The following is a 27,123-nucleotide window of genomic DNA, read 5'->3' as shown; positions in this document are numbered from 1 at the left end:
TTCTCCCACTGACACGCCCTGCCCCCTTGTTACCGTACATCTCACCTGGACTCCAGCCGGCTTCTAGCCTCAAGGGGACATACACAGGACCCTTGAGCCTCTCATAAATATTCCCTTCTCCACCTGCATGCTTCCACCTAGACCACCATCCCGTGACAGACTGCCAGGTTTCCCAAGGGCATTGCAACTCCATTTTTAAGCTAGTTTTAAGCATGTCTTTGTAACCGAATTGTCCTTTTCAGCCTGCCTGAGCAAAGCTGCTCTGTTACTCTTCCAGAAGTATTCTGAGTGAGTAAATGTAATTTTACCTTGTTTTTTATTGTTATTTTAAGAGGGGGAGATGGAGTAATGCTAGGAGAACTCAGTCTGCCTTAAAGCATCCTGAATTCCCAATGTCTCAACAAATGAAACTGATTTGTTAAAATGTTACATGGGGGAAAAAATACGAGAGAGACATTGCAAACACTTTTGTAAAACAAGAAAATCTTTAACAAAACAAACAAGCAAACAAAATTTAAACGCTAAAACTATCTATCTATCTATCTATCATCTATCTATCTATCATCTATCTATCTAAGCTTCTCTTCTAAGATGGAAAGGGATACCATTCCGCTGAACTCACAAACATGAGGAAGGAAGGACAGTATCTAATAAATATATCTTCTCTTAGCATCTATTCCAACATGGCCATCAGCTGCACATGGGAGTTTGAAGATCACCTGGGAGATCATCTGCCCAATGGAACAGCCAGAATCTCCCTGAAGGCAAACGGGTTTCCTCTTAAGTAGCTTAATTCAAAGTGTTCACATGGCATTCTTAACAAAACAGATGTGCACAAACAGGTTAGAATCACCAACTCCTGCATTTGGGTTATCAGAACCTGCCTAACTTGTTCCTGGTCGTCTCTGAGAGCTCAGAGATATCAGCACCAATCATCACACCTCTCTTTGGAAAGAAAAAAAAAACCAAACAACTGAGAGAGGCTGCTTTCATTTTGGATAAAGAGCATCCAGCATCCAGGAGAGGCTTGTGGGCGACTGAAAACTGAAGGTCACTTTTACTGCGTTGTTCTCAATGAAGAATGCAACAAACATCTTGCAAAATAAATACAGCAGAATAGATTGAAGCCTTGTGGATACAAATTGCACAAATTGCTTCCCTTCACTGGAGGTTTTTAAGCAGAGATTGGATGGGCATCTGTTCGGGATTCTTTAGCTGAGTTCCCTGCATTGCAGGGGTCATCTAGTCCAACCCCCTGCAATGCAGGAATCTCAGCTAAAACATCCCTGACAGATGGTCACCCAACCTCTGCTTAAAAACCTCCAAGGAAGGAGGTTCTGGGACTCGGGATCGGACTCAGAGCCAGAGGAGTCTCAGTCCGCACTGGATCCTTTGCCTCAGGTGGCATCTGAACCAAGTCTGGGGCCTGATTCTGAAGAGCCCCAGTCTGCACAGGTTCCCCTGCAACAAGCACCAGCTGGGCCGAGTCAGGGGCCTGAGCCTGCCCTGGCTCCAGATGCCTTACAGCTGCTCCACTACCGGTTGGGTCAGGAGAGGTTGAGGCGGCCTCTGGATCTAGTAACCCACCGACGTCTCCCGAGGTTCAGAGACTGAGGTCCGAGAGAAGGAGAGACCTGAGTACTTGCAGGAGGAGTGCTCACCTTCGGGTGAAACAGGGAGGTGAGTCACCGGGGGATCAGGACCGGCCGCTACCCTGACAAAGATAAAAGGCTGTCGGACCCCGACCCAGGTTGCGGGAGCAATATTGCTGCTTGCTGGAAGCTGCCTGAGACCCTGTGCCTGACCTAGCCTGGTTTCCTGCCTTGGCCCTGTCAGAGTGACTCCTCGTGGAACCCTTGGATTCAGGACTGGACCTGGACCGTGTGGCTCGGGTTAGCCCCCCCCTGGCCCAGCACAGAGAGTCCAGAACCTCCTGGGGCTCGACCATTCCACCTTCAAACAGTCCTTGTGAGCTGAAATTTTGATCCTTAAGTCTGAGAGGAACTTGTTGGCTGCCTTGAAAGTGCTTCCATATCCCATCAGTCGGGGAGACTGTGCCTTGCATGGCCCCCAAAGGAGGCTTCAGCCACTGAACTCACGCTAGTGCTGTGGATCTTCATTTTGAACTTCTCAAAGTACAGCCAGTCGCGAGCTTCGTCGGGATCCAGGTCGTGGTAGTAGTCCCTGGCGGTGTAGCCAAAGCTGTGGAAACTGCCGTCTGGAGTCAGGAGGAGGCTGGTGGGGGTCTTCTGGTGGGCTACTCCTGGGTCTCCGCCTTCCCATTTCCTGGAAGGAGGGATCAGAAAGTGGGCTGACTTGTCTGTGTCCTAAACGGATGTGGGGAACCACAGATGCAATGGCTGGGTGGTGTCCGCCCAGGCCCCTCTATTCAGCCCACAGACTCACTGAAAGAGGTCACCCCCCCCCTTCCCAGTCCACTTATCTCACTGGTCCACAATCTGCTGCAAAACTAGGGTGTCCACAGGCAGGGGAGCTGTAAGGGCAGTTGGCCCTCCATCAATAAACCCAGGTAATAATAATAATAATAATAATAATAATAATAATAATAATAATAATAATTTATTTATACCCCACCATTCCCGGTTCAAAAACTGGGCTCAGGGCAGCCAACAACAAATTAAAAACACTTAATTGTAAAAGCAGCATAAAATACAGTATAAAAACATGAATAACTATAAAATGCAAAGTTCAGAAATCAATTTAGGGAAAACCCATCTAATAAGCATTAGATAATCCCCAGGGCTAGCTGGCTGAATTGGTCCTACTTGGGCCAGCGAGGAGGCCAGGGGAGAATTAGCTGTGGGATCCCAGAGCAGGTAATCTTCATACAAAGGGGAGAGGGAGTGAAGGAAGGGGAATAAAAGATCAGGCTAAGTTCAAATTGAAAGCCAGGCGGAATAGCTCTGTCTTACAGGCCCTGCAGAAGGAGGTTAAATCCTGCAGGGCCCTGGTCTCCTGGGACAGAGCATTCCACCAGGTCAGAGCCATCACTGAAAAGGCCCTGGCCCTGGTGAAGGATAGTCTGACTTCCTTAGGGCCGGGGACTTCTAAACTATGGTTATTCATGGACCTTAAGGTCCTCTGCAGGGCAGACCAGGAGAGGCGGTCCCGTAAATACGAGGACCGTAAGCCACAAAGGGCTTTAAAGGTCAAGACCAGCACCTTGAACCTGACCCTATACTCCACCGGGAGCCAGTGCAGCTGGAAAAGCACTGGGTGAATATGCTCCCATGGCAGGGACCCCATGGGGAGCCTTGCTGCAGCATTCTGCACCCGCTGGAGTTTCTGGGACAGTTTCAAGGGCAGCCCCACGTAGAGCGAATTACAGTAGTCAAGCCTGGAGGTGACCGTCACATGGATCACTGTAGCCAGGTCAGGGCGGGAAAGGTAAGGGACCAACTGCTTGATGCGGCAAAGGTGGAAAAATGTTGCCTTAGCTGTTGCTGTAACCTGTGCCTCCATGGAAAGGGAGGGGTCAAGGATTACACCCAAACTCTTAACGGAAGGCAGTGTCACTAATTGGGCCCCCGCAAGAGAAGGTACAGGTACAGGTAAAATTCATGTCAGGGACTGGGCATGGTGGAGACCGCCTTCCCAGCCTGACCCTTCCAGAGAAGAAGACGACAGTTCAGAATTTGAGGGAGGTCACAGCTCAGAGGCAGATGAAAGGGAAAGCTGGGAAATAATGGGAGAGGACGAGGAAGAAGCACAGCTGACGGACGCAGAGTCTATGGAAAGCATTCCAGACCCTCCCTCTTCCACAACCCGGCGGGCCTTGAAAGTAGGAGAGCAAAGAGCTCAAAGGCAGAGGCATAGCTGTCAACATTTCCCTTTTCTTGAGAGGAATCCTATTCGGAATAAGGGAATGCACTTTTCAGCACGCGTAGCGATGGCGCATGAGAGAGAGCGAGCGGGTGGAGACTCACTCGGGGCAACGCCATTCTTCCAAGAGGTGGCATTCCCAAGCCTCTCTCTGTGAATATTGAATAAAAAGCAGTTGGTAAGAACTTTTCCTTGTCTTATCCATTCCTGGCGACCAGCCATGGGGCTTGGATCCTGTGCCGCCTGACAGTTCACCCTTCAACCTCACAGAGGGGGATTTTAAGAAGGTGAATGTTTAACAGAGGGGGAGGCTGGCAGGGAATTCATTTTGACCCTCTTGTATTCGTAGAATTGTAGAGGACCCCAAAGGCCATCTAGTCCAACCCCACCTGCGACGCAGGACTCTTCCTCCCAGCAATGCCACGTACCTCATCATGTGGATGGCCTCTGGGTCACTGGCAAAACTGAAGGCATAGCCGCTGGATGTGGTCCCAAAGTCAATGGCTACCACCACAGAGAAGGGAGTGGTTTGGCGCATCCGGATTTCATTCCTCTGGAAACAGAAGGCAGAGGATTCAGTTCCTGGAGGGCAATTTCACCACACCCGACTAAGAATCTGTGGGCTTAGCAGTGCCTTTGCCCCCCCCCATTGATTTGGACGACAACTTCCATCAGTCCCAGACCAGGGCTGATAGGATTTGTAGTCCAAACTCTCTGGAGGACATCCAAACGGTCAAGACTGGCTTAACCCATTGCTCAGAGTGAGATGGTGGAATCCCACACTGTTCCACCACAGGCTAGATGGTGGAGGATTGCTTTAGCATTGTAGACTTGGAAGGGACCCCTAGGGTCATCTAGATCAACCCCCTGCGATGTAGGAATCTGAACATTTCACTTTTTAAAAATGCTTCCCACCTAAGTAAATAAAACTGGGAGACGGGGGAAAGAGACAGAGAACTGTTGTAGGCAGCAGGCTTCAGACAAGCGAAAAGGACGTGTTTCGCACACTGCAGGTGGCCTCTGGGACTCACTGCCACAAGATGCTGTGACAACAGCTTTTTAAACAAGGCCAGGTGAATACTCAAGGAGACATGGCAGGCAATAAACTGAACTTAGGCTATTTTGGATGGGGGCGGCAGGGATTATCACCCTCACACCCTGCCTGTGAACCTCCCCGTGGCACTGCTCTGAATTCGGTAGGTTTTTGGTTTGCATGCCATTCTCCCTGCTTACCGGCGACTGGGACGGCGTCAGAGGGGCGATGTTGCAGCTTTCGTTGTGGAGTCGGGGAGAGTTTTGGGGAGATGGGGTGCGGGATCGCTCTCCATTTGCACCTGGCGGATAAGAAGAGATAGGTAGGTTTGCGAAAGCCCCTGTCCTGGTCACCAAGAATGAGTGGGAATCTCCCTCGAGGTGACTAGGAAGGGAAGCATTTATTTTTAATCGTATCAGCTCTTTGCTTTCTTTCAGGCTCCTCATTTGCAGGGCTGAAAGGGAAGTGTGAAAGGAATAAAGGAAGCTGCCTTAGATACAGAGTCAGCCCCACTGGTCGATCTAGGAAGAACCACACCGTTTAAAGCACATTTGATGCCAACTTAAAGCACATGAACTTCTTCCAAAGAATCCAGGGAATTTAACCCTTATTAAAAACTACCCTTAATCTGTGTAGTTTAACCCCGGCAGAGTTACAGTTCCTACCACCCTTAGCAAACTACAGCTTCCAGGATTGTTTGGGAGGAAGATGTGCGTTTTAGTATTGCCTGCACACTGACGCCAAGGTCTCCAGCAGGGGCTTTTTAGCCCCAACTGTAGATGCCACCAGGGATGATGATGATGATGTTAATAATAATAGTAGTAGTAGTAGTAGTAGTAATAATAATAATAATAATAATAATAATAATAATAATAATGGATTTATTTATACCCCACCCATCTAGCTAGGTTTCCCCAGCCACTCTGGGCGGCTCCCAACAGAATATTAAAAACACAATAAAACATCACACATAAAAACTTCCCTGAACAGGGTTGCCTTCAGATGTCTTCTAAAAGTCAGATGGTTGCTTATCTCCTTGACATCTGATGGGAGGGCATTCCATGATACGATATGATACAATAATCTTTACTGTCATCGTCCCATACAGAACAAGGAAATTGAAAAAATCTACATCAGACATTCAAAACCCAACAAGCCTGCTATCCCAGCTATCTCAGCCTGGTTGTTGTTGTTGTTGTTTAGTCGTTTAGTCGTGTCTGCCTCTTTGTGACCCCCTGGACCAGAGCACGCCAGGCACTCCTGTCTTCCACTGCCTCCCGCAGTTTGGTCAGACTCATGTTTGTGGCTTTGAGAACACTGTCCCACCATCTCGTCCTCTGTTGTCCCTTCTCCTTGTGCCCTCCATCTTTCCCAATATCTGGGTCTTTTCCAAGGAGTCTTCTCTTCTCTTGGTTAACCCCCTAAAAAGCCTGGTTAACCCCCTAAAAAGTCTGATACCCCATAATTAAATACAATATACTCCCACAGACTCCCACAGACTGTGTTTAAAACCAAAATCTCATTTGGATAAAAACTGTTTCTCAGGTGGCTAGTCCTAGTCTTTATAACCCTGTACCTTCTTCCAGAAGGCAGAAGCTGAAAGAGATAATTTCTGGGGTGTGCACTATCCTGCGCTACCTCTGCAGCTTTCTCGTGGCTGCTGTCATCATCTGCAGTGATCTTGGAGATCCCGGGCCACAGGGAGGTTAGGCTGGCCTCAACCAGAGCCAGGGCTTTTTCGGCTGTGGCCCCGATCTGATGGAACGCTCTGTCACAAGAGACTAGGGCCCTGCGGGACTTGACATCTTTCCGCAGGGCCTGCAAGACGGAGCTGTTCCACCAGGCCTTTGGCCAGGACACAGCCTGACCCCCTCCTTTGGCAATCCTCACAGAACTCTAGCCATTAATTTGATTTTGAATTGATTTTAGAATGCATATCAATTAATTGATTGTGATTTTATGTAAACTGGGTTACTTTTATTGTTGTTAGCTGCTCTGAGCCCAGCTTCGGCTGGGGAGGGTGGGATATAAATAATTTTTTAAACATTATTATTCTTATTAAAAACCCTCAAGCCGGGGATGTCTTTGCCACCTGGTTGTCCCAAATGTGCAAACTGGTTCTTTTGCTCTGTTGAAATCAATAGGACTCAAACTGCCAGTAAGAAACCTCAAGCAAGCCTGTGGAAAAAGGAGGTGTGTGTGTTTGTGTGTTGCAGACTGCAATTTTCCAAAAAGGGGACTCTGCTCCAGCCCAAGAGAGGCGGGTGTCGTTCTCTACGCTATCTGAAGCAAACACGCCTCTGGCTTTGCTGTCAACTTTTCCCTTTTCTTGTGAGGAATCCTATTCGGAATAAGGGAATTCCCTTAAAAGGGGGGGGGGGAAATGTTGACAGCTATGCGTGGTGTTCGTGCGCATTGGAGCCCTGAGTGTGCTGGACGCCTCGTCTCGCCCACGCAATGCGCGCTTAATGAGGCAGACATGTCTCCGTCCCGTCGGCGCATAGACCGCACTCCCCTGCGCCGCAGATGGTTCCAATTAGGGGATGGAGTTAATTGCTCCCCCCCCCATCACTGCTGCCCCGTTCCAGGCCAGAAGTATGGCTTCTTGGCTGACAGGATCCAGCTGTTGGTTCAGGGGAGAGGAGGAGGAGGAGGAGGTGGTGGAGGAGAGTCACTTTATCTGCAAGGCATCTGAGACCCCTAGCAGCAAGGGCCTCTCTCAGAGCTGGAAGGGGGCCGGGGGGCGCTGGTTCGAATCTCAAGGCCTGCTTTGAGCAAGTCTGGTCTGCCCAGGCACTTGCCAAACAGCACCCTAAGAGGAGCGCGGCTGGATCAGGCCAAGCGCCCATCTCGCCTGGCATCCTGTCCTGGCAGTGGCCACGGGGTCTGTAGCCTAAAACTATGGGAGAAGAGCCTGCAAGATCAAGCCAATGGCCTCTCTAATTCCGCATCCCTCCAACATTTCTCCGATGACAAAAGGGACGTCCGAAGGAAAAGTGGGACATTCAGAAACCGCTTCTGTAAATCCAGGACTGTCCCTGGGAAATAGGGACACCCAACCACGTGCCCCAAAGGGAAACCCGCAACCAGGATTCGAACACAAGAGCCCTCTAACCTCCCATGGCTTCCAGCAACTGGAGTTCAGGAGTATTGCTGTCTCTGTGGAGGCAGAACGGAGCCGTCATGGCTAGGAGCCATCGATAGCCCTCTCCTCCTCCATGGATTTCTCTAATCCTCTTCTAAAGCCACCCAAGTTGGTGGCCATCACTGCCTCCTGTGGCAGGGAGTTCCACAGTCTATCTGCTCTGAGTGAGCACATATTTCATTTGGTCTGCCCTGAATCTCCCAACATTCACCTCCATCTGATGCCCATGAGTTCCTGTGTTATGAGAGAGGGAGAAAACTCCTTTGCTGTCCAACTTCCTCCAGACACGTATATGCGGCAGCTAGACTGGTGACTGGGAGCAGCCGCCGAGACCACATAACACCGGTCCTGAAAGACCTACATTAGCTCCCAGTACGTTTCCAAGCACAAGTCAAAGTGTTGGTGCTGACCTTGAAAGCCCTAAACGGCCTCGGTCCAGTATACCTGAAGGAGCGTCTCCACCCCCATCATTCTACCTGGACACTGAGGTCCAGCTCCGAGGGCCTTCTGGCGGTTCCCTCACTGCGAGAAGTGAGGTTACAGGGAACCAGGCAGAGGGCCTTCTCAGTGGTGGCGCCCGCCCTGAGGAACGCCCTCCCGTCAGATGTCAAGGAAATAAACAACTACCAGACTATTAGAAGACATCTGAAAGCAGCCCTGTTTAGGGAAGCTTTCAATGTTTGATGCATTACTGTATTTTAATATTTTGTTGGAAGCTGCCCAGAGTGGCTGGGAAGCCCAGCCAGATGGGTGGGGTATAAATAATAAATTATGATGATGATGATGATGTCGCCTCTCACTCGCTTTTTCTCCAAAAAGTCCCCAAACTTCAACTTTTTCCCCTATAGGAGTAGCTCCATTTCCTTGATCATTCTGGTTGCCCCAGGTTTGCAAAGGCAGAGACAGACAGTATTTTCTTTATATACGGTATAACCAAACATTACCATCCCTTTAAAGTAGCCCCCTCTTATCCTTCCCAGACCACCAACGTCCTGAGAAGGACAACTTTTGAGAGAGTTTTTTGAGAGAGTTACTCTATCGCAGCTCCTGGCTGAACGCCTGGAGAAGCGAGTTGTTTTAAAAGGCTTGGGTTTTATGAGCCTGTCAAAGATGGGTTGTTGTTTTTTTGTCCCTTTCCAAATACAGCTCCAGAGATTAGTCTCAGCAACTCTCGCTGTGAAGAATCAGCGACTGGAGAGACACGACACCAGACCCTTCTCTCCGATTCCCTAAGTGGCTTTTTCTGTCTCGGGTGCCTGTCATGTTAATATTTCATCTGGTACAAAAAATAGACAGAAACCAGCCAGGATTTTGAAATGAAACCAACATGTTCTCAGAGAAGGCTCTTTACCCAGATCTTCTTACTTGCGCATATTGGGGGGGAAGAAGGGAAGAAATGAAAGAGGCACTCTGCCGAAATGAAAACAAATAGCTGCTCTGGGATCAAAGCCGCTGGAACTGAGCTCACGCAGCAAACAGGATGCCTCGCAAAATGGTACACAAATTCTTAGGAAACAATAACATCACGGGTGTAAATTATAAATCATGCCACAGATAAGTTGAAACACTCAGGAGCGTGCCCTCGGCCTCCTCTGTGCGAAAGGAATTGCCATTACGTGAGCAGGCAATCCAAACTCATCTCCGAGAAAAGTGGAACTGCCACTGGCATAAGAAGAGACAGCAGGATTAGGCCAATGGCTGATCTAGTCCAGCATCCTGACCTCACAGGTGCCTGTGGGAAACCTGCAAGCAGGATTCGAACGCAAGAGCCACTCTCCCCTCTGGTGGTTTCTAGCCCTGCTACCTCCAGCTGTGGCGGCCCAGCAGAGCCATCATGGTTAGTAGCCATCCATCGCCCTCTCCTCCTCCATGAATATGTCTAATCCTCTTCAAAAGCCATCCCAGTTGGCGGCCACCCCTGCATCCTGTGGCAGGGAGTTCCACAGTTTAATGATGTGCTGCATGAAGAACGGTGGCTACATTCTGCGTCTCGTGTCAGAGGATCTGGGCTTCCCATTGGGGCAGCTGGTTGGCCACAGTGAGAAGGTAGAAAAGGAGAAAGGTAAAGGACCCCTGGGTGGTTAAGTCCCGTCAAAGGCAACTATGGGGTTGTAGTCTACCATAGTCGAAACAAAATTAAAAAATTCCTTCCAGTAGCACCTTAAAGGTAAAGGGACCCCTGACCATTAGGTCCAGTCATGGCCAACTCTGGGGTTGCTGCACTCATCTCGCTTTTTTGGCCGAGGGAGCCAGCTTACAGCTTCTGGGTCATGTGGCCAGCAGGACTAAGCATGTGGCCAGCAGGACTAAGCATGACCAGCCACTTCAGAGCAGCACACGGAAACGCCGTTTACCTTCCCGCCGGAGCAGTACCTATTTATCTACTTGCACTTTGGTGTGCTTTTGAACTGCTAGGTTGGCAGGAGCAGGGACTGAGCAACAGGAGCTCACCCCGTCACGGGGATTCGAACTGCCGAACTTTTGATTGGCAAGTCCTAGGCTCTGTGGTTTAACCCACAGCGCCACCTGCATCCCTTAGAGTAGTACCTTAGTAGCACCTTAGGGACCAACTAAGCTTGAGTTGTGGCACTCATCTCACTTTCAGGCCAAGGGAACCAGCTCTTGTCCACAGACAGCTTTCCGGGTCATGTAGCCAGCAGGACTAAACCGCTTCTGGTGCAATGGATCACGATGACGAGTGCCAGAGCGCACGGAGATGCCGTTTACCTTCCCGCCAAAGCAGTACCCATTTATCTACTTGCCCTTGACGTGCTTTCGAACTGCTAGGTTGGCAGGAGCTGGGACAGAACAACAGGAGCTCAACCTGTCATGGGGATTCGAACCACCAACCTTCTGATCGGCAAGCCCAAGAGGCTCCGTGGTTTAGACCACAGCGCCACCTGCGCCCCTTTTCCCACAGTGAGAACAGGAGGCTGGACTAGATGCCATGATCCAGAAGCGGTCTGCTTCCACAGGAATTCCACAAGGTGCCTAAAATATGCAAATAAGTGTCACTTCTTTACTTTTGGATATTTTTTTCTGCTTTTGCGGATCATGGGGAGGGGGCAAGGTCAGAGCGCTTATTGCCTTATACTCTCTGACCCATGGAAATCCATTTTTGACGCCTCTTTGACTTCTGAGATATCAGCATGGGCTTCCTGCACACTTTCTGAGCAAATTTGAGATTCTATACGGGCTAGAATATAAAATGAGGGTTTTAAAAAAACATATGAATTCTAACAAAGGTCTGTATGGTTAAAGCTATGGTTTTCCTAGTAGGGATGTATGGAAGTGAGAGCTGGACCAAAAGGAAGGCTGATCGCCAAAGAATTGATGCTTTTGAATTCTGGTCCTGGAGAAGACTCTTGAGAGTCCCATGGACTGCAAGAAGATCAAACCTATCCATTCTTAAGTAAATCAGCCCTGAGTGCTCACTGGAAGGACAGATCGTGAAGCTGAGGCTCCAAGACTTTGGCCACCTCATGAGAAGAGAAGACTCCCTGGAAAAGACCCTGATGTTGAGAAAGATGGAGGGCATAGGGAGAAGGGGACGACAGAGGACGAGATGGTGGGACAGTGTTCTTGAAGCTACCAGCATGAGTTTGACCAAACTGCGGGAGGCAGTGGAAGACAGGAGGGCCTGGCATGCTCTGGTCCATGGGGTCACGAAGAGTCGGACATGACTAAACGACTAAACAACAACAACAACAACATGAATTCTGATTTTGATTGTGTAGTTCTGCAAGAGTGCAGGTTCCCTCTCTCTCTGTCTCACTCTCTCACACACTGCCAACACAAAGACAGACAGATAAACTTTATTCGCATTAGCCAACAGCCATAGCAACATAAAACAAACAATATATACAATTAAAAAGACAACAATGGGTAAAAAGGACAATCAAAGGACCAAGATTATCGTTCAGGTAGTGGCCCTTAATCTCATTGCACCCTCGATCAACCTAGCAACCTTTGCTGTTGTCTGATCATTTTGATCTGATAAAAGAAATAACAATGTGGCCTCAGATGGGCGGCCTGGGATGGTAAGTAAGAGTGGGGCGATGATCTCATTCCTCAGATCTTTGTAAAGGGGACAGGACAGGAGAATATGAGCCACTGTTTCCAGATTGCCATCTCCACAGGGGCAGAGTCGTTTCTCAGTTGGAATCTTTTGGTATCTGCCCTCAAGTACGGCAGAGGGCATCACATCCAATCTGGCCAGTGCGAAGGCACGTCTGTATTTTGGGATGGTTAATTTATACAAATATGGTGCCAGGGAATCAAACTGAGAAGGGGGGGGAGGCATACCAAGGGCAGAATTTCTTTGTAACGGCCAGATTGTTCTGTTGCTCTAAGTCCAACACAAAGACCACAATCTGGATCAAGACCCTAAGTGTAGATAGAAGGGCTTTGAACCTTTGTCCATCTTTGCTCCCCCAGCAAAAAAAGTCCAATTGAAATGCCTGGAGTTGTGTTTTTTTTTAAGGAAAGGAGCCTGATAGGTAAGTGGGAAGGTAGGTTAATAGTCTCTCAACACATTCTGAAGGCCGCCTCCTAAGCAACATCTCTGTTTTGCCTCTGGCTATTCTGCAGAAATCCCCAAGCCCAGCATCGTTGTAGAAGTGACACTTATCAATTCCTCAGAAAGTTCAGGAATGCAACACAGCTAAGGCTGCCAATTCAAAACATGTTTGAAACAACAGCGTGTTATTTTTCCTTTTCCCTTGGCCTTGGACAGAACTCCCCCCTGGTGCATTGGTAAGTAACAGCGAGGTAATGTAAGATTACCAGGTCTAGTGTCTACTGCCCTCTGAGGCAGTAGAGAAATTGTCTTCACCCTCTTCAGAGATTTGGAAAGTAGTACCCAGGTCATCCGCCCACCAACCACCTTCTTTTATTTTTCCAGGCTGAATATGCCCAGTTTTTCCATATCACTGATTATCTTCCTGTATTTCTTACCGATTTGGAGAGTGTGCATTGCTGGTTCCACAAGCGTTGACATCTTCACATCACTTTTCTGGCTGAAAGACAGACAGAACATCCCAATCAAATTGCCCTCTGATTTTTATTTTATTTTAAAAAAGATTTTATTGAAGTAAATAAAGCAAACCAATTTAATAAAAACAATAGAAGTACAAAAAAGCAACACAGCATATACAAAAATGATTTAATATTAGGTGGGTGAAGTACTTGGAACCATCAAGGAAGCCAAATTTCATGTTGTGCTATGGAGAGGTTGTCCTATGTTTACTTCTTGTAGATAAGATAAAATCCCAACAAGCAGCAATGAATTTTTCAGGGTTCTCCAAGCCTTTATTTTCCCAGCTAATGCTAAACTCCACATATTTTTACACCATGCATCAGTTGCCCAGACTGAAAGTCCCCATCTCCCCACAGCTGTCTAAGTCCCCTCCTTTCCAGGGCTTTTTCCAAGCCTGTGTGCAGCCAACCTCTCCTCCACCCTCTTCACACCTCTCCTGGTTCTGGGAGACCAAGAGGGAGGGGAGCTGGTCACAAGAGAGGGGGAGACACCTTGACTTCTTCAGCAGCCTGACTCCTCTCTGCCTCTTGGCCTCCCTCTTCTCCGGCTTCAGCTTCTGCCTCTGGTTCTGTACTTCTCTGTGTGTGATGGCCTGGGATTCGGACTCGGAGGCCGAACCTGAGGAATCCCAGCCTGCCCAGGAGTCCCCGCCTCCAGAACCAGCTGAGCCGGGGCTGGGGCTTGAGCCTGAAGGGTCCTCACCTGTGCTGGATCCTCAGGTGCAGGCACCAGCTGAGTCTGCTCTGGCTCCGGAGGTGATGGAGGACCCATTGCCTGCAGGTGCTCCACTCTCAGCCCCGTCAGGGGAAGGTGAGGTTGCCTCTGGGTCCGGTAACCCTCCAGCCTCTCCTGAGCTGCAGAGGCTCAGGGCAGAGAGGCGGAGGGAACTAAGTTCCCACAGGAGGAGTGCTTGCCTTCAGGCCAGGAAAGGTGAGTCACTAGAGGATCGGGGCCGCCTTATGCCTCAGGGCAGATAAAAGCCAGCCAGCCGCAGTCCCAAGTTGCGGAAGCAACATTGTTGATTGCTAGTTCCTGCTTGAACCCTGTCCTGCTTTCCTGCCGGAGCTCCTGTCCTGCCCTGGCTCCCTGCTTGCAAGCCTGTTCCTGACTTCACCCGGCTCCCTGCCCTGCACCCAGCTCCAGCTACTATGGACTGCCTCCACATTGCACCTTTGACCACGGACCAGACTTGGACCTCGTCTCCTGGGTAACCCATGGGACCAGCACACTCTGCCACAGAGTCTCCCTGCTCACAGAGCCCTGTTATCCCTTCAGCTTCTGATACCTCCTGTTCCCAGTCTTCTCTCTCGTCTCCATCTGACCACTCATCATCGTCCCACCACCAATCCCCAGGCTCTGAGCCTTGTTCCCTTGGTGGTTCCTCAGCTGGTTCCTTCCTACCACCATTTGTCTGTGTCCAGCCAGTCCATGGCATCTGACGATGATGATATTGATTTATTTATATGTACCCCACCCATCTGGCTGGCTTTCCCCAGCCCCTCTATGTGGCTCCCAACAGAATATTAAAAACACGATAAAACACCAAACATTAGAAACGTCTCTAAACACGGCTGCCTTCAGATGTCTTCTAAAAGTCAGATAGTGTGATGGCCTGGGAATCCGATTCAGAGGCTGAACCGGAGGAATCCCAGCCTGCACAGGAGTCCCCGCCTCCAGGGCCGGCTGAACTGGGGCAGGGTCTTGATTCCAAAGCGCCTGCACCTGTGCCGGATCCTCAGGAGCAGGCACCAGGTTTAATCCACTCTGGCTCCGGAGGTGGTTGAGGACACAGTGCCTACAGGTGCTCCTCTCCCAGCCCTGCCAGGGGAAAGTGAGTCTCCCCCTGGGTCCAGTAACCCTCCAGCCTCTCCTGAGCTGCAGAGGCTCAGGGCAGAGAGGCGGAGGGAACTAAGTTCTCTCAGGAGGAGTGCTCGCCTTAAGGCCAGGAGAGGTGGGTCACCTGGGGGCTGGGACCGCCCCTGGCCTCAGAGAAGATAAAGGCCAGTCAGCCCAGTCCCAGGTTGTGGGAGCAATGTCGTTGAAGAGCTGTTTCGGCCAGCACCCAGTCCTGTTCCCCCAGAGTTCCTGTCCTTGCCCGGCTCCTCACTGTGGACCGCGCTTCGCCCGTGGAGGACTGTCTGCCACCCTCGACTCAGGTCCTGGACCTCGCCCCACGGTAACCTCCCCCTGGACCAGCACAGATAGTTGTTTATTTCCTTGACACCTGACAGGAGGGCGTTCCACAGGGCAGGTGCCACTACTGAGAAGGCCCTCTGCCTGGTTCCCTGTAGCTTCACTTCTCGCATGGAGGGAACCACCAGAAGGCCCTCGGAGCTGGACCTCAGTGTCTGGGCTGAACGATGGAGGTGGAGACACTCCTTCAGGATGGTAATGTTGCTGAGATGCCATTATACTGGCAGACCTCTCTGAACACCCCACTGCCCGCCCTCAGAAGGCAACATCACACCAAGCCCATCAATATGTGTTGTTTGCTGGCAAATGCATATTATTTTTGGTCACAGCCCATGCACTCCATACACTGCATATTTCAGAAGGCTCTATTCATGCTGCAGTGGTCTGAAGACTCCTTGTGTTGTCAACCTCAAGGCGGTCTATGTGGGGCTATCCTTGGGTTTGGTTTGGAAGCTCCAGCTGGTGCAGAATGCTGCAGCCAAATTGCTGGCGGGGTCACCCGCCTGACAACATGTGTTGCCATTGTGAAAACAGCTGCCCACTTCCAGTCATGCCAGGTTCAAGGTCCTTCTCTTAATTTACAAAGCCCTGAACAACTTGGGTCCAGGGATTTCCTGAGCCTTTTCATCCCAGCTCGATTCCTGAGATTTTCTGCAGGAGCTTCTCTGCCCATCCCTCAAGCGAGGCTCGTTTGACAGCAAGAAGAAACCAAGGCTTTAGTGCCATCACCTCAGAGTTGTGGAATACTCTGCAAATAGAGATTTGGAAGGCACCTTCTGTTTTAAATTCTAAATGCCTGCTGACAATTTTTCTATTCTGCCAGGCCTATGCAGCCAATTAAGGAAACATCTTTCCACAAAGGCTAATTGACGTCTGTTTTTAACTTCTAAAATATGTTTTTATCGCGTGGTTTTAATTTGGAATATTGTTTATGAAAGATATATTTTTAACAACATATAAAATGTAACAAACTGAAGTCCAGCGGAATATGACACACACCGGAAAGGGCTTCGGTGATTAGCAGCCATTGCGAAAGGCAGGTGAGATGTGATATTGAACATCTGTCTCAGGTGGGTATGTGCATTGACCGCAAAATTTGGTCCTTCTCCTTCTTTGGCAATCACTCGTAGCTGAGTAAGATTGTCTTCCATGAACATGGTCTTAACCATGGATAGGCAAACTCAGGCCCGGGGGCCGGATGCAGCCCCATCGCCTTCTAAATCCGGCCCTTGGATGGTCTGGGAATTAGTGTGTTTTTACATGAGTAGAATGTGTCCTTTTATTTAAAATGCGTCTCTGGGTTATTTGTGGAGCATAGGAATTTGTTCTCCCCCCCCTTCAAAATATAGTCTGGCCCCCCCACAAGGTCTGAGGGACAGTGAACCGGCCCCCTGCTGAAAAAGTTTGCTGACCCCTGGTCTTAACAGTGTGTCTGTAAGTGACTCTGGAGGCCAGTTCTGGTTCCACACTGGGGACACTGGTTTCGGGCAGGAAACCAATTGAACATTGGGTGGGAGCTGACCACGGTGCGGATTTGCCAAGTGTGCCTTCCTCATGGCACGTTTCTCCCTTTTGTCACGAGTTTGAGCATACAATGCATACCCTTCGGGGAAATTGCTTGCCAAAGTAGGAACAAGAATGTGTGTGAACGTTCAAGTCCACTTGAACTTGGGGCAAGCCAAACTGAAGAGTAGAAAAACAAGGCGGCAGAGTCACACATTTAAAGCACATCCAATACACACTTGAAGCACATGATTCCGCACTGTAGTTTGCCAAGGGTGCTGGAGACTGCAGTTCTGTGTGGCTGAAACTACAGTTTCCAGGATTCTTTGGGGGAAAGTTGTGTGCTTTAAATGTGCATCGTTTTTTAATATGTGACATTTTAATGTATTTTTAATCTTTGTTGGAAGCCACCCAGAGTGGCTGGGGAAACCCAGCCAGATGGGCAGAGTACAAATAAATAATAATAATAATAATAATAATAATAATAATAATAATCAGATGTGCCTTAAATTCATGGTGTAGGTCAGCTGTGAGAGAAACTGAAATCAGCACAGTCATCCATTCCTCCCTGCCTAGGAGCCGATCTATCACCAAACACGCCTCCATGATCAGAATCAATATGCCAACGATTGCCAGATACTGGGCACAAACAACAGGAGCAGACTATCTGAGGAGGGGCCACACCCTGTGTTCCAAACGGGCCGCTCCAAACCCCGGAAGTCCCGAGAGGAAAGATCTCATTCTGAAACTGCAGCTGCCAAGCTCTTCCTGACCAGGAACACATTTCCGTAACTGCGCCGCCTATAAATAGAGATGCAGGAATGGGTGGGAAGGGGATGGAGAATGATTCCAGTGATATCAGCTGCGGAGATCTCTAAAGCTGGTTTAAAGAGCACACCCTCTGCATTAGAGACCAGGGGCGCCAATCAAACTGATGCCAGCACCTTGTCTGCCTGTCCCTTGTGAGAACAGGATGGCGCACAGTGGCGTAGCGTGGGGGGTGCAGGGGGGGCCGGCCGCACCGGGCGCAACATCTGGGGGGGGCGCGCTCGCACTTGCAGCTCTCTGCCCCTACCTGGCTCACTCACTCTCTCTCACTGCAGTGCTGGCTGTGCGAATCCGATCCGAGCCGCCGGGTCGCCGGCCACTGTGGAGGGGGTGGGTGCCAGGCGTGCGGTGCGGAGAGAGAGCGAGGGACTATCTGGGGGAGGGACAGTGCAGCGGCCGCCCAGCGCAGCGCTGAGCGCGGGAGAGAACCACACCAGACCAGACCAGGCAGCAGCAAGAAGAAGCTGGCAGCGGCGGCAGGTTAGGGGTTAGGGGGCGCAAATTACTTGCCTTGCCCCGGGTGCTGACAACCCACGCTACGCCGCTGGTCGGGCAAGACGGGATGCTGGCCCGATCAAACAGCCTCTGATTATGTTCTTATGCAGAGAAGTTAAAGGTGGTCCATAATTTGGCAGTCTGTCAACCCACCAACTTTGGGCTTTGGGGCAATCCCCGTTCACATCTGAACACATCCTGTCTGCCTCCACTATTTGAGGCATCATCTTAAAAGTGCTTCCAGTGCATTTATAGTTTTAATCCTAACAACAGCCCTATAAAGTAAACCGGGATTATTATTCCCACATTGCAGATGGAAGGATCAAGGCTGAGAGTGGGTTTGACTAACAGTACCTAGTGAGTTCATGGCAGGTGCAAGATTTGAACCAAAGGCCTCCTGATTCACAGCACAGTCTCTACACTAGCTCTCTAATCAGAGTAGAATAAAGGGAACCAAACCGATTTGTAAAATATTTGGTTCATAGTGCCCTGGTTCACCTTTTTACTAGTTTTTTTCACTATTCTGTTCTAAATTTGCTATTCTCCATTTAAAGTATCATTATGGGACACGGGTGATCTGGTCTACTGGACCAGGAGCGCACTAATTCCATCTGTACAGTGGAACCAATGGAGTGGTTGCGCCATTTTCAATCTTTGTTCTATGACCAGGAAGCCCAACATTACAAACTATGCATTCAACTGGAGGACCTACCTCATTGGCCAGCAGTAACTCCGAAGGAAGTTGAGAACTTAATCGTACAATTAAAGAACAACAAGGCCCCAGGGAATGATTACATCCCTGCCGAACTTCTGAAGTCTAACATTGGCTGGTGGGCCCCCCTGCTGGCGTCTTTATTTTCTTGGATCGACTCAACGGGTTTACTCCCAGATGGTTGGACTGAGGCAATAATTATCCCAATCTACAAAAAAGGTCCCATGACAGATCCGGCGAGTTATAGACCAATCAGCCTTCTGCCTATACTCAGCAAACTATATGCCAAACATCTTTATACCAAGCTAACTAGCTGGCTGGAAACTGAAGCTATTCTAGCGGAAGAGCAAGCGGGTTTCAGGCAAGGCAGATCCACCATAGACCATTGCTTCACCCTAGCCTATTTAATTGACAAATATGCCAAAAAATCCCGTGGGGTGTTATATGCAGCCTTTATTGATCTAAAGGCTGCTTTCGATTCAATTCCACGTGTAAGACTCTGGGACAAATTGAGCACCTCTAGCATAGACAAAAGACTATTATTTCTGATCAGCTGTTTATACAAAGACACGGTGCTGCATGTAAGAACTTCGTTAAATGGCCATCTTATAGGACCAGTTCCTGTCAGTAAGGGGGTCAAGCAAGGCTGTATCCTGGCTCCAGTTCTATTCAACATCTACATCAATGATATGGTTAACTGTTTGTCATCTCCGGACTTCCACGCCCCCAAACTGGCTGACAAAGCAATATCAGTGCTTTTGTACGCTGACGATGCGATACTCCTATCCCGAACAAGAATAGGTTTAAATAGGCTCATAGATGAATTCTCAGCATACTGTAGAAGAGAGCAACTTGCAATAAACTATCAGAAAACCAAAATCATGGTTTTTGCAAGGAAACACAGACAGTACAGCTGGAGGATGGATAACCAGACAATTGAACAAGTCAAAGCCTTCAAATATCTGGGTATCGTTTTCCAGTCGACCGGGTCCTGGGATGTCCACCAAAAATGTGCCAAAGAAAAAGCTGCTCAAAGCATCAAGATGCTGTCCCGCTTCTTCTATACGAAGGGGGGCAGATACATCCCAGCAGCCCTTGAAGTTTATCAAGCAAAACCTCTGGCGCAGTTATTGTACGGGGCGCAAATCTGGACGGGGACCCATTGCTCCAGTCTTGAAACTGTCCAGTCCAAATTTCTAAGGCAAATACTCGGTGTCCCCCCCTGTGTTCCAAACGCAGCATTGCGACTCGAGGCCTGCCTTCCATCTGTGGAAACTCGGACCTGGCAGAGAACATTTAATTATTGGCTTCGTCTTAATCTGAATCCTCCTGGTCTACTGCCGTTAGTAATGCAAGACCCTCACGAAAGCAAGTGGTTTAAAACTGTGCATAAAAAACTCCTTACATGCGGTCTGCACTCACAGTCCCTACTATCAATGGGCCTCATCAAAGCAAAGAGTCTAATAGGCCAGCGCCTGAAAGACATCGAACGACAAAACAACCTGACTATCTTAAAGAAACTGTGCCCATGGTATACCTACTTTCCCCCTTCTCATTTTGACTCTCCAGCCTCATATTTGTCTAAACTAACCATCCCAAAATACAGACGTGCCTTTACATTGGCTAGATGGGATGTTCTTCCCTCTGCTGTACTCGAAGGTCGTTACCAAAAGACCCCATTTGAAAAACGACTCTGCCCATGTGGAGATGGTAACACGGAAACAGTGTCCCACGTCCTTTTTTCTTGCCCTCTTTACAAAGACCTAAGGAATGAGATTATTACTCCACTCATTCTCTCCAACCCCGGCCGTTCAACAGACATTACACTGCATTTTCTATTATCTGATACGAACAGTCAGATAACAGAGAAGGTCGCGAGGTACATCGAGAGAGCTGTGAAATTGAGGGCCACCATCTGAGTGACAGACCTGTTCACCCGACGGACCTCCTTTTGTCTGTTCTTTTCTTCCTTTTATCCCTATTCTCATTTTTAACTTTTGTACAGCTGTGGCCTGTTGGCTTTGCTAATAAAGTTTTGATTTGATTTGGGACACGGGTGGCGCTGTGGGTTAAACCACAGAGCCTAGGACTTGCCGATCAGAAGGTTGGCGGTTTGAATCCCCGCGACGGAGTGAGCTCCCGTTGCTCGGTCCCTGCTCCTGCCAACCTAGCAGTTCGAAAGCACGTCAAAGTGCAAGTAGATAAATAGGTACCGCTCCGGTGGGAAGGTAAACGGCATTTCCGTGCGCTGCTCTGGTTCGCCAGAAGCGGCTTAGTCCTGCTGGCCACATGACCCAGAAGCTGTATGCCGGCTCCCTCGGCCAATAAAGCGAGATGAGCACCGCAACCCCTGAGTCGGCCACGACTGGACCTAACGGTCAGGGGTTCCTTTACCTTTACCTTCACTACTGAACAATCATGGAGAACCCTGGGAATTGTAGTTTGCTGGTGGGTGCCAGAAACTGCAGCTCCATGAGATCAGTCAGCAGCCTTAACAAACAGCAGTTCCCAGGATTCTCCATGACTGCTAAAGTGGTTATAGAAATAGATTGAAACGGATGGTTTGGATTTGACCAAGGTAGTCATCTCCCGAAAGGCTTGCTGGCCATTTTGCTTACAAAACCTTAGACCTGAGTTTTCAGGCCGTTTCTAGCAGTTCAGGAGCAAAGCAATTGCAGATGTGCCATTGGAGCTAAGCTGCTGTAATTCAGATTCTGCAAGGCTTGTCTCAGCTTGCGGCTGAGCAGTCTTAAGATTATCATCATCACCAAGGGCAATTTATTTACAGAGCTGCCGGTGTTTCATACAGTGCGGTGTGTGGGTTTTAATTTGCAAGCTGCTTTGGGGGTTTTCTTTTGAATGGAAGGACCGGGCAATTGTTTGGGTTTTCCTGATAAATTGTTTATCTGAATTCAGTCATAAAGATTACTGAACTCAGGGACATGGAAGTTTGGTGTATTCTGCAATGCTACTTTTAGACTCTGGATTTAACCATCTTATTTCCACCCCACCCCACTTTGTAGATGGGAATGTGTGTTGCTACGTATCAGGTGGCAAAGTTGGGGGAGAAGAAACTTTGGGACCCTGGTTTTCCTTTTACAAAGAATCCTCAGGTGCTCATATTTTTGACTTCTGCAGAACTAGTCATCCAATAATAGATCACAAAAAAAGGAGGGCCGTCAGGATGACAGACAGATATTATTACAAAAGGTATAGGCAGGTGTGGCCCTCAAACCACTTATGAGTGTCAGAGCATGGGTCATAAGAAGAAAAGGGCCCCTGAGCATATACAGAGTGCCTTTTCTTCAACAAGAATTACCCTGACTCAGTTGGATTCATAGGCACGGAAGGAGCTTTGAGTCTCAAGTAGAACTGGCACCTTTCATTTTAGGAATTGCTGGAGATCCTTCTCTGGGCTTACAGAATCATAGAATTGTAGTGTTGGAATGGGGACCCCAAGGATCATCAAGTCCAATCCCCTGGGATGCAGGAATAATTTAAGGTATGCGGTCTACGCACCAGTCCCAACACAGTATTTGGGTTTAAGTATTTCTAAAACATGGAGAGAACATCCGATCCAGCGATTGCACCAAGAATTCTCCCTCTCTCCTGCCTTGCATATGTTTGCTTCTCTGCCCTGACTTCTGGTAGTGAAAGTATTTTGTTTCCTATGATGTAAAAGGCAAAGCATACATACGATTATAATTTCCATCTGTGGGATCAAAGGGCACTGCTACAGAAAGAACCACAAGCGTTTGATTGGCTGCAGTGGCGTTGTCCCCGCACGCACCTCCTCTTGCAGAGAGAGAGAGAGAGAGAGAGAGAGAGAGAGAGAGAGAGAATACAACTTTGGGCAGAAGCCAAGCGAGAGCAACCACCAAGATGCGATCATAATTTGCTTCCGAAGCAGTTTTCAGCGTGCAAAAAGGGCTCTGCAAAGCATTGTGCCTTTTCTCACAATCAGCCTTGAGAAACTGTTGGCTCACTCGGCCTGCTTTCTGGATAAAGAAGCACTGAAAGCATTTGTCTGGTGGCACATTTTTTGGCAACAAATCAAGAGCCACTAAGTTCAGGAAACCTTCTGGATTTTTGCCCATTGAGACATGGTCACCAAAGTGGACAGCCAGTTGGTTCCTTCTGAGGGACTGAGGGGAGGCAGGTGGAGAGAAACACAGCGAATTCTTAGAACAGGGGACCCTCCCTTTGTTAGATTCCGGAATAAACACTTCTGTAGAGCAGGAATTCAAGAGCATTTCTTTCCAACTTTACTAATGGTTAAAGCCTGCGAGCCCATTGTGAAAACGAACAAAAAACGAACCCAGGGCAGTTTGCAGGATCAGCCCAAGCCTCTCCCAACTTGATGCCTTGGACTACAATTTTCATTAGACCCAGCCAACGCAGCCTCATGGGAGTTGTAGTCCTAAATATCTGGCGAGTGCTCGGTTGGAGAAGCCTAGTGTAAGCTGAAATTGAGGGCTTATCCATACTGTTGTCTAAGGCGGGTCAGAACGTAAGAAGCGCTGGCTACTGGATGAGGCCAATGGCCCATCTAGTCCAGTATCCTCTTTTCACAGCGGACAGCCAGATGACTGTGGGAAACCTGCAAACAGGATCTCTCTTCCACTGTTTGTCACCACAATCCTAAGTGCTAATAGAAGCTTAGAGATTTGCAGTTCATGGTCTTGTTCCATCTTTTGGCTGTTCTGTTTACGGGAGGTAAGAGGAAGAAAAGAAAGGTCTGCACATCCAGACATCCTCCTCATCAGGCTCTCCTTCCATCTTCCTTTTCTTGCACAGTTCATGGGAAATTAATTTCGAAGAACTACCACCATGTTCCACACTCAAAGTCCCTGAATGGTTAAAATGAGTTTGGCTTCTTATTTTCTCAACTTGGGACAAGTTTAAGTATGGAGATCAAGAGCCCAGAAAGAAGTTTTTCTTTGAGACTTTTGAGTCTAAACCAAGAAATTTTAGCAGCCCACGGGGACATGGACATTTGTCAGGGAGCACTGCACCATGGGATACAGAGTGTTTACAATGCACTTTCCAGACTGTGATCGTCAGTTACTCGTTTCACAACTATCTTCCCTGTTAAACACAAGTGTGTCTTCTTGAAAAGGTGAGTGGGGAGAAACATACCCTTCCCAAACCCTGATTCTGAATATCATGGGATGGTTAAAGAAGGTGGGGAATTATACATTGGTCCCTGTTGTCTCAGGCGAATATTCTTCCCTGTATACACTTATTTGCTTCTGAGAGCTGTTCCCACCCTTTTTACCTACTGGACTTCACTTATACTCTTCTCCAAATGCAGGGATGAGACTCAGAAATTTTGGGAATCATAATCAACAAAAAAGCCCCACCCTGACCCCTCTCACACGCTCATAAGTTCTCCTGTTCCAAGAGGACCTGTAGACCTCAGCCAATACCCAGGGCGACCCTTAACTATTCCCCAGATGGGAACTTAAACTTTTCTTGGCCCATGTTTATGCAAGGGTCCTCTGCCTATTTTATTATTATTATTATTATTATTATTATTATTATTATTATTATTATTATTATTATTATTATTCCCCATCCATCTGACTGGGCTGCCTTCAGACATCATCTAAAATCTGTATAGTTACTCATCTTCTTGACATTGGATAGGAGGGTGATCCACAAGGTGGGATCCACCACTGAGAAGGCCTTCTGCCTGGTTCCCTTTCCAGTTGCTGACCAGTAGATATTCAACAGGAAAAGCTTTTACCCACTACTGAGAAGTCGTGATTCGAAGAAACTTTCATGCCACTGTTATAGAGCAGGTGTAGAACATTTTGACCCCCAGGTAAGAGGAGTTACGATCCCACTGCAAGTCCAAGGTTTTCTCCAATATTTTGTAGCTGTGCAAACCTGGAAACTCCAGATGTTTCCGGTGTCTACTCCTGGAATTGAGACTGAGGGCTCAGACCTCACGAGAGCCAGTGTGGTGTATTTATTCTTTATTCCTTATTTAATGTATTTTTTAAAAAAAATCTCAAGTGGTTTACGTAAAACAAATAAGCAGATAACAATATAATGTGCTGGCTAGAGGGCTGGACTCGGGACTTGAGAGGCTCTGGGTTCAAATTCCTCTTCTGCTGTGAAACTCACAGGATGCCCCTGGGCCTTATTACCTCACATTGTTGCTAAGGGTATAAAATGTAGAGCTGGGGAGCTGCGTTCAGCATCTTGAACCCCTTGGAGGAAAGAAGGAGAGATAGAGCATTGAATTAGGGGATTGGGAGGCCTGGGTTCAAATCCTGAATACTTATGGGATTGCCTTACCCCAGTAGCTCAGTTGGATAGAGAGTGATGCTGATAACACCAAGATTGCAGGTTTGAGCCCCATATGAGACAGATGCACAGTCCTGCGACGCTGAATATTTCTGCACTGGGCAGGCTGGACTAGATGATCCTCAGGGTCCCTTCCAACTTGACAATTCTATTATTCTGTGACATCTCTGAACTGTGGAACCGGCCCTGCTACAGAGGCCACGTCACACTCGTCCACACTTGTAAGAAATCAATATGTTAGCGAGGCAGCACCTACGTACACTTTGGAACTCACGGCCTGTTGACGCCAGGCAGGTCCCTTTACTGTACTCTTTAATAATAATAATAATAATAATAATAATAATAATAATAATATATTTATACCCCGCCCATCTAGCTGGGTTTCCCCAACCACTCTAGGCATCTGCTTAAAACATTTTTGTTTAGGCAAGCCTCCCCAGACATGAACAACTTAACGGCCTCGGCCCGGTATACCTGAAGGAGCGTCTCCACCCCCATTGTTCTGCCCGGACACTGAGGTCCAGCGCCGAGGGCCTTCTGGCAGTTCCCTCACTGTGAGAAGCCAAGTTACAGGGAACCAAACAGAGGGCCTTCTTGGTGGTGGCACCAGCCCTGAGGAACAGCCTCCCACCAGATGTCAAAGAGAACAACGACCAGACTTTTAGAAGACATCTGAAGGCAGCCGTCTTTAGGGAAGCTTTTAATGTTTAATAGACTATTGTACAGTATTTTAATATTTTTTTGGAAGCCACCCAGAGTGGCTGGGGAAACCCAGCCAGATGGGTGGGGCATAAATAATAAAACAACAACAACAACAACAACAACAACAACAACAACAACAACATGCATTTTATCCTGTTTTAGCTACTGTTTAAACATCTTTTAGATGTTTCCAAATCCTGTTTTCACTGTTTTTATTGACAATTTCAAATATTTTACTTTAAAAAAACCAAAATAGGTTTGGTGGGTGGTGGTTGTTCTTACAATCAAGTGGGGTATAAACTTTGTTAAACAGATTTATTTATTTTTAATGCGCCTGATAATCCATACGTAAGTAAAAGAAGACCTGCCGTCTTATCCCAAGCTAGTCCCCCGGCCCTCCCACATTGCTTGGGGTGGTTTTTGCAGTCTTGGCTAACCTACAACCCTACCCGTATCTCCGTTTATCTTCACAACAACCTTACGAGGTGGTCTCTCGCCCAGAAAGTCTGGCTCAGAGGCCAGGAGCCAGCCAGCCAGCCAGCAAGCTTCTGGGTTGCATGAGCAGGGCTAAGACCCAACACCTTTTCCTCCCCGACTCCAAGGCCACCCCACCCACCATCCCACCCTCTCCTCCCCTGGCATGAAGGGCCAGGAGAGATGCCACCTAATCTCCAACCTCCTTCCACCCTGCATCCTTCGTTCGCCACAAGCCGCCAGCCCCGACCCCAACCTTGGCATTGCCCACGGCTTTCTAGAACTGCCTGTCTCCTTCTCCCAAAACTCTTATCGCCCGAAAGGATTTGCCGAGAAGAGAGGCTCACCTCTTCTTCACGGGCGGTGCCAGCGAACCGCAGATGGTGCGGCCGGGACAAAGCCCTTCAAGTCCAGCTGACCTTCCTGCTTCCCCTGAGGCCACCTCTTCTTCTGGACCTCGCAAGCTGAAGACCATGCCCAGAGAGAGTCCTTTGGTCCGCTTGGTCCTCAGTCTCTCTCCTCCCGATTTCCTCCAGGCCTCCCTCTCCTCCCCACCCCCTTATCCTGGCCCAGCCCAGACCTGGCTCTCGTTCAAATTGCAAGCCCAGCTGCAGATGTGCTGCATGGGACGGTGGGGTGGGAGGAAGAAGGGGGGGCCAGGCTCAGCCTACCCACCCCTGCGGGACAGAGACCCCCAACACCTCCCTCCTTTGCCTGGGCAGCGCGGGAGCCCTTGCCGAAACATAGCACCCCCTTCTAAACGTAGGGAGGCTGCTCCCCCCTGGATTCCTTTGCAGGAATGTGCAAGATGTGGAGGGCAGACACAACATGTGGGGAGGGGG

The 27,123-nt window shown here is 48.8% G+C and overlaps 1 protein-coding gene across 1 annotated transcript in view; it reads right to left on the bottom strand.

Annotated features, from left to right (window-relative positions):
- Nucleotides 1-26,827, bottom strand: part of HSPA12B (heat shock protein family A (Hsp70) member 12B) — a 55,961-nt gene extending 29,134 nt beyond the window's left edge. The window contains exons 1-5 of the mRNA XM_082236427.1: nucleotides 26,629-26,827; nucleotides 12,978-13,039; nucleotides 5,077-5,177; nucleotides 4,272-4,396; nucleotides 2,100-2,286 (exon numbers count right to left, since the gene is read on the bottom strand). Of these exons, the coding sequence (XP_082092553.1) occupies nucleotides 2,100-2,286; nucleotides 4,272-4,396; nucleotides 5,077-5,177; nucleotides 12,978-13,039; nucleotides 26,629-26,756 (603 nt within the window). The 5' untranslated portion in view covers nucleotides 26,757-26,827. The remainder of the gene's footprint in view (nucleotides 1-2,099; nucleotides 2,287-4,271; nucleotides 4,397-5,076; nucleotides 5,178-12,977; nucleotides 13,040-26,628) is intronic.
- Nucleotides 26,828-27,123: the final 296 nt, after the last annotated feature.

This window comes from Podarcis vaucheri, assembly GCF_965113315.1.
Source record: "Podarcis vaucheri genome assembly, chromosome: 9".
NCBI lineage: Eukaryota > Metazoa > Chordata > Lepidosauria > Squamata > Lacertidae > Podarcis > Podarcis vaucheri.
This window is presented reverse-complemented; position numbering and strand designations above follow the sequence as displayed.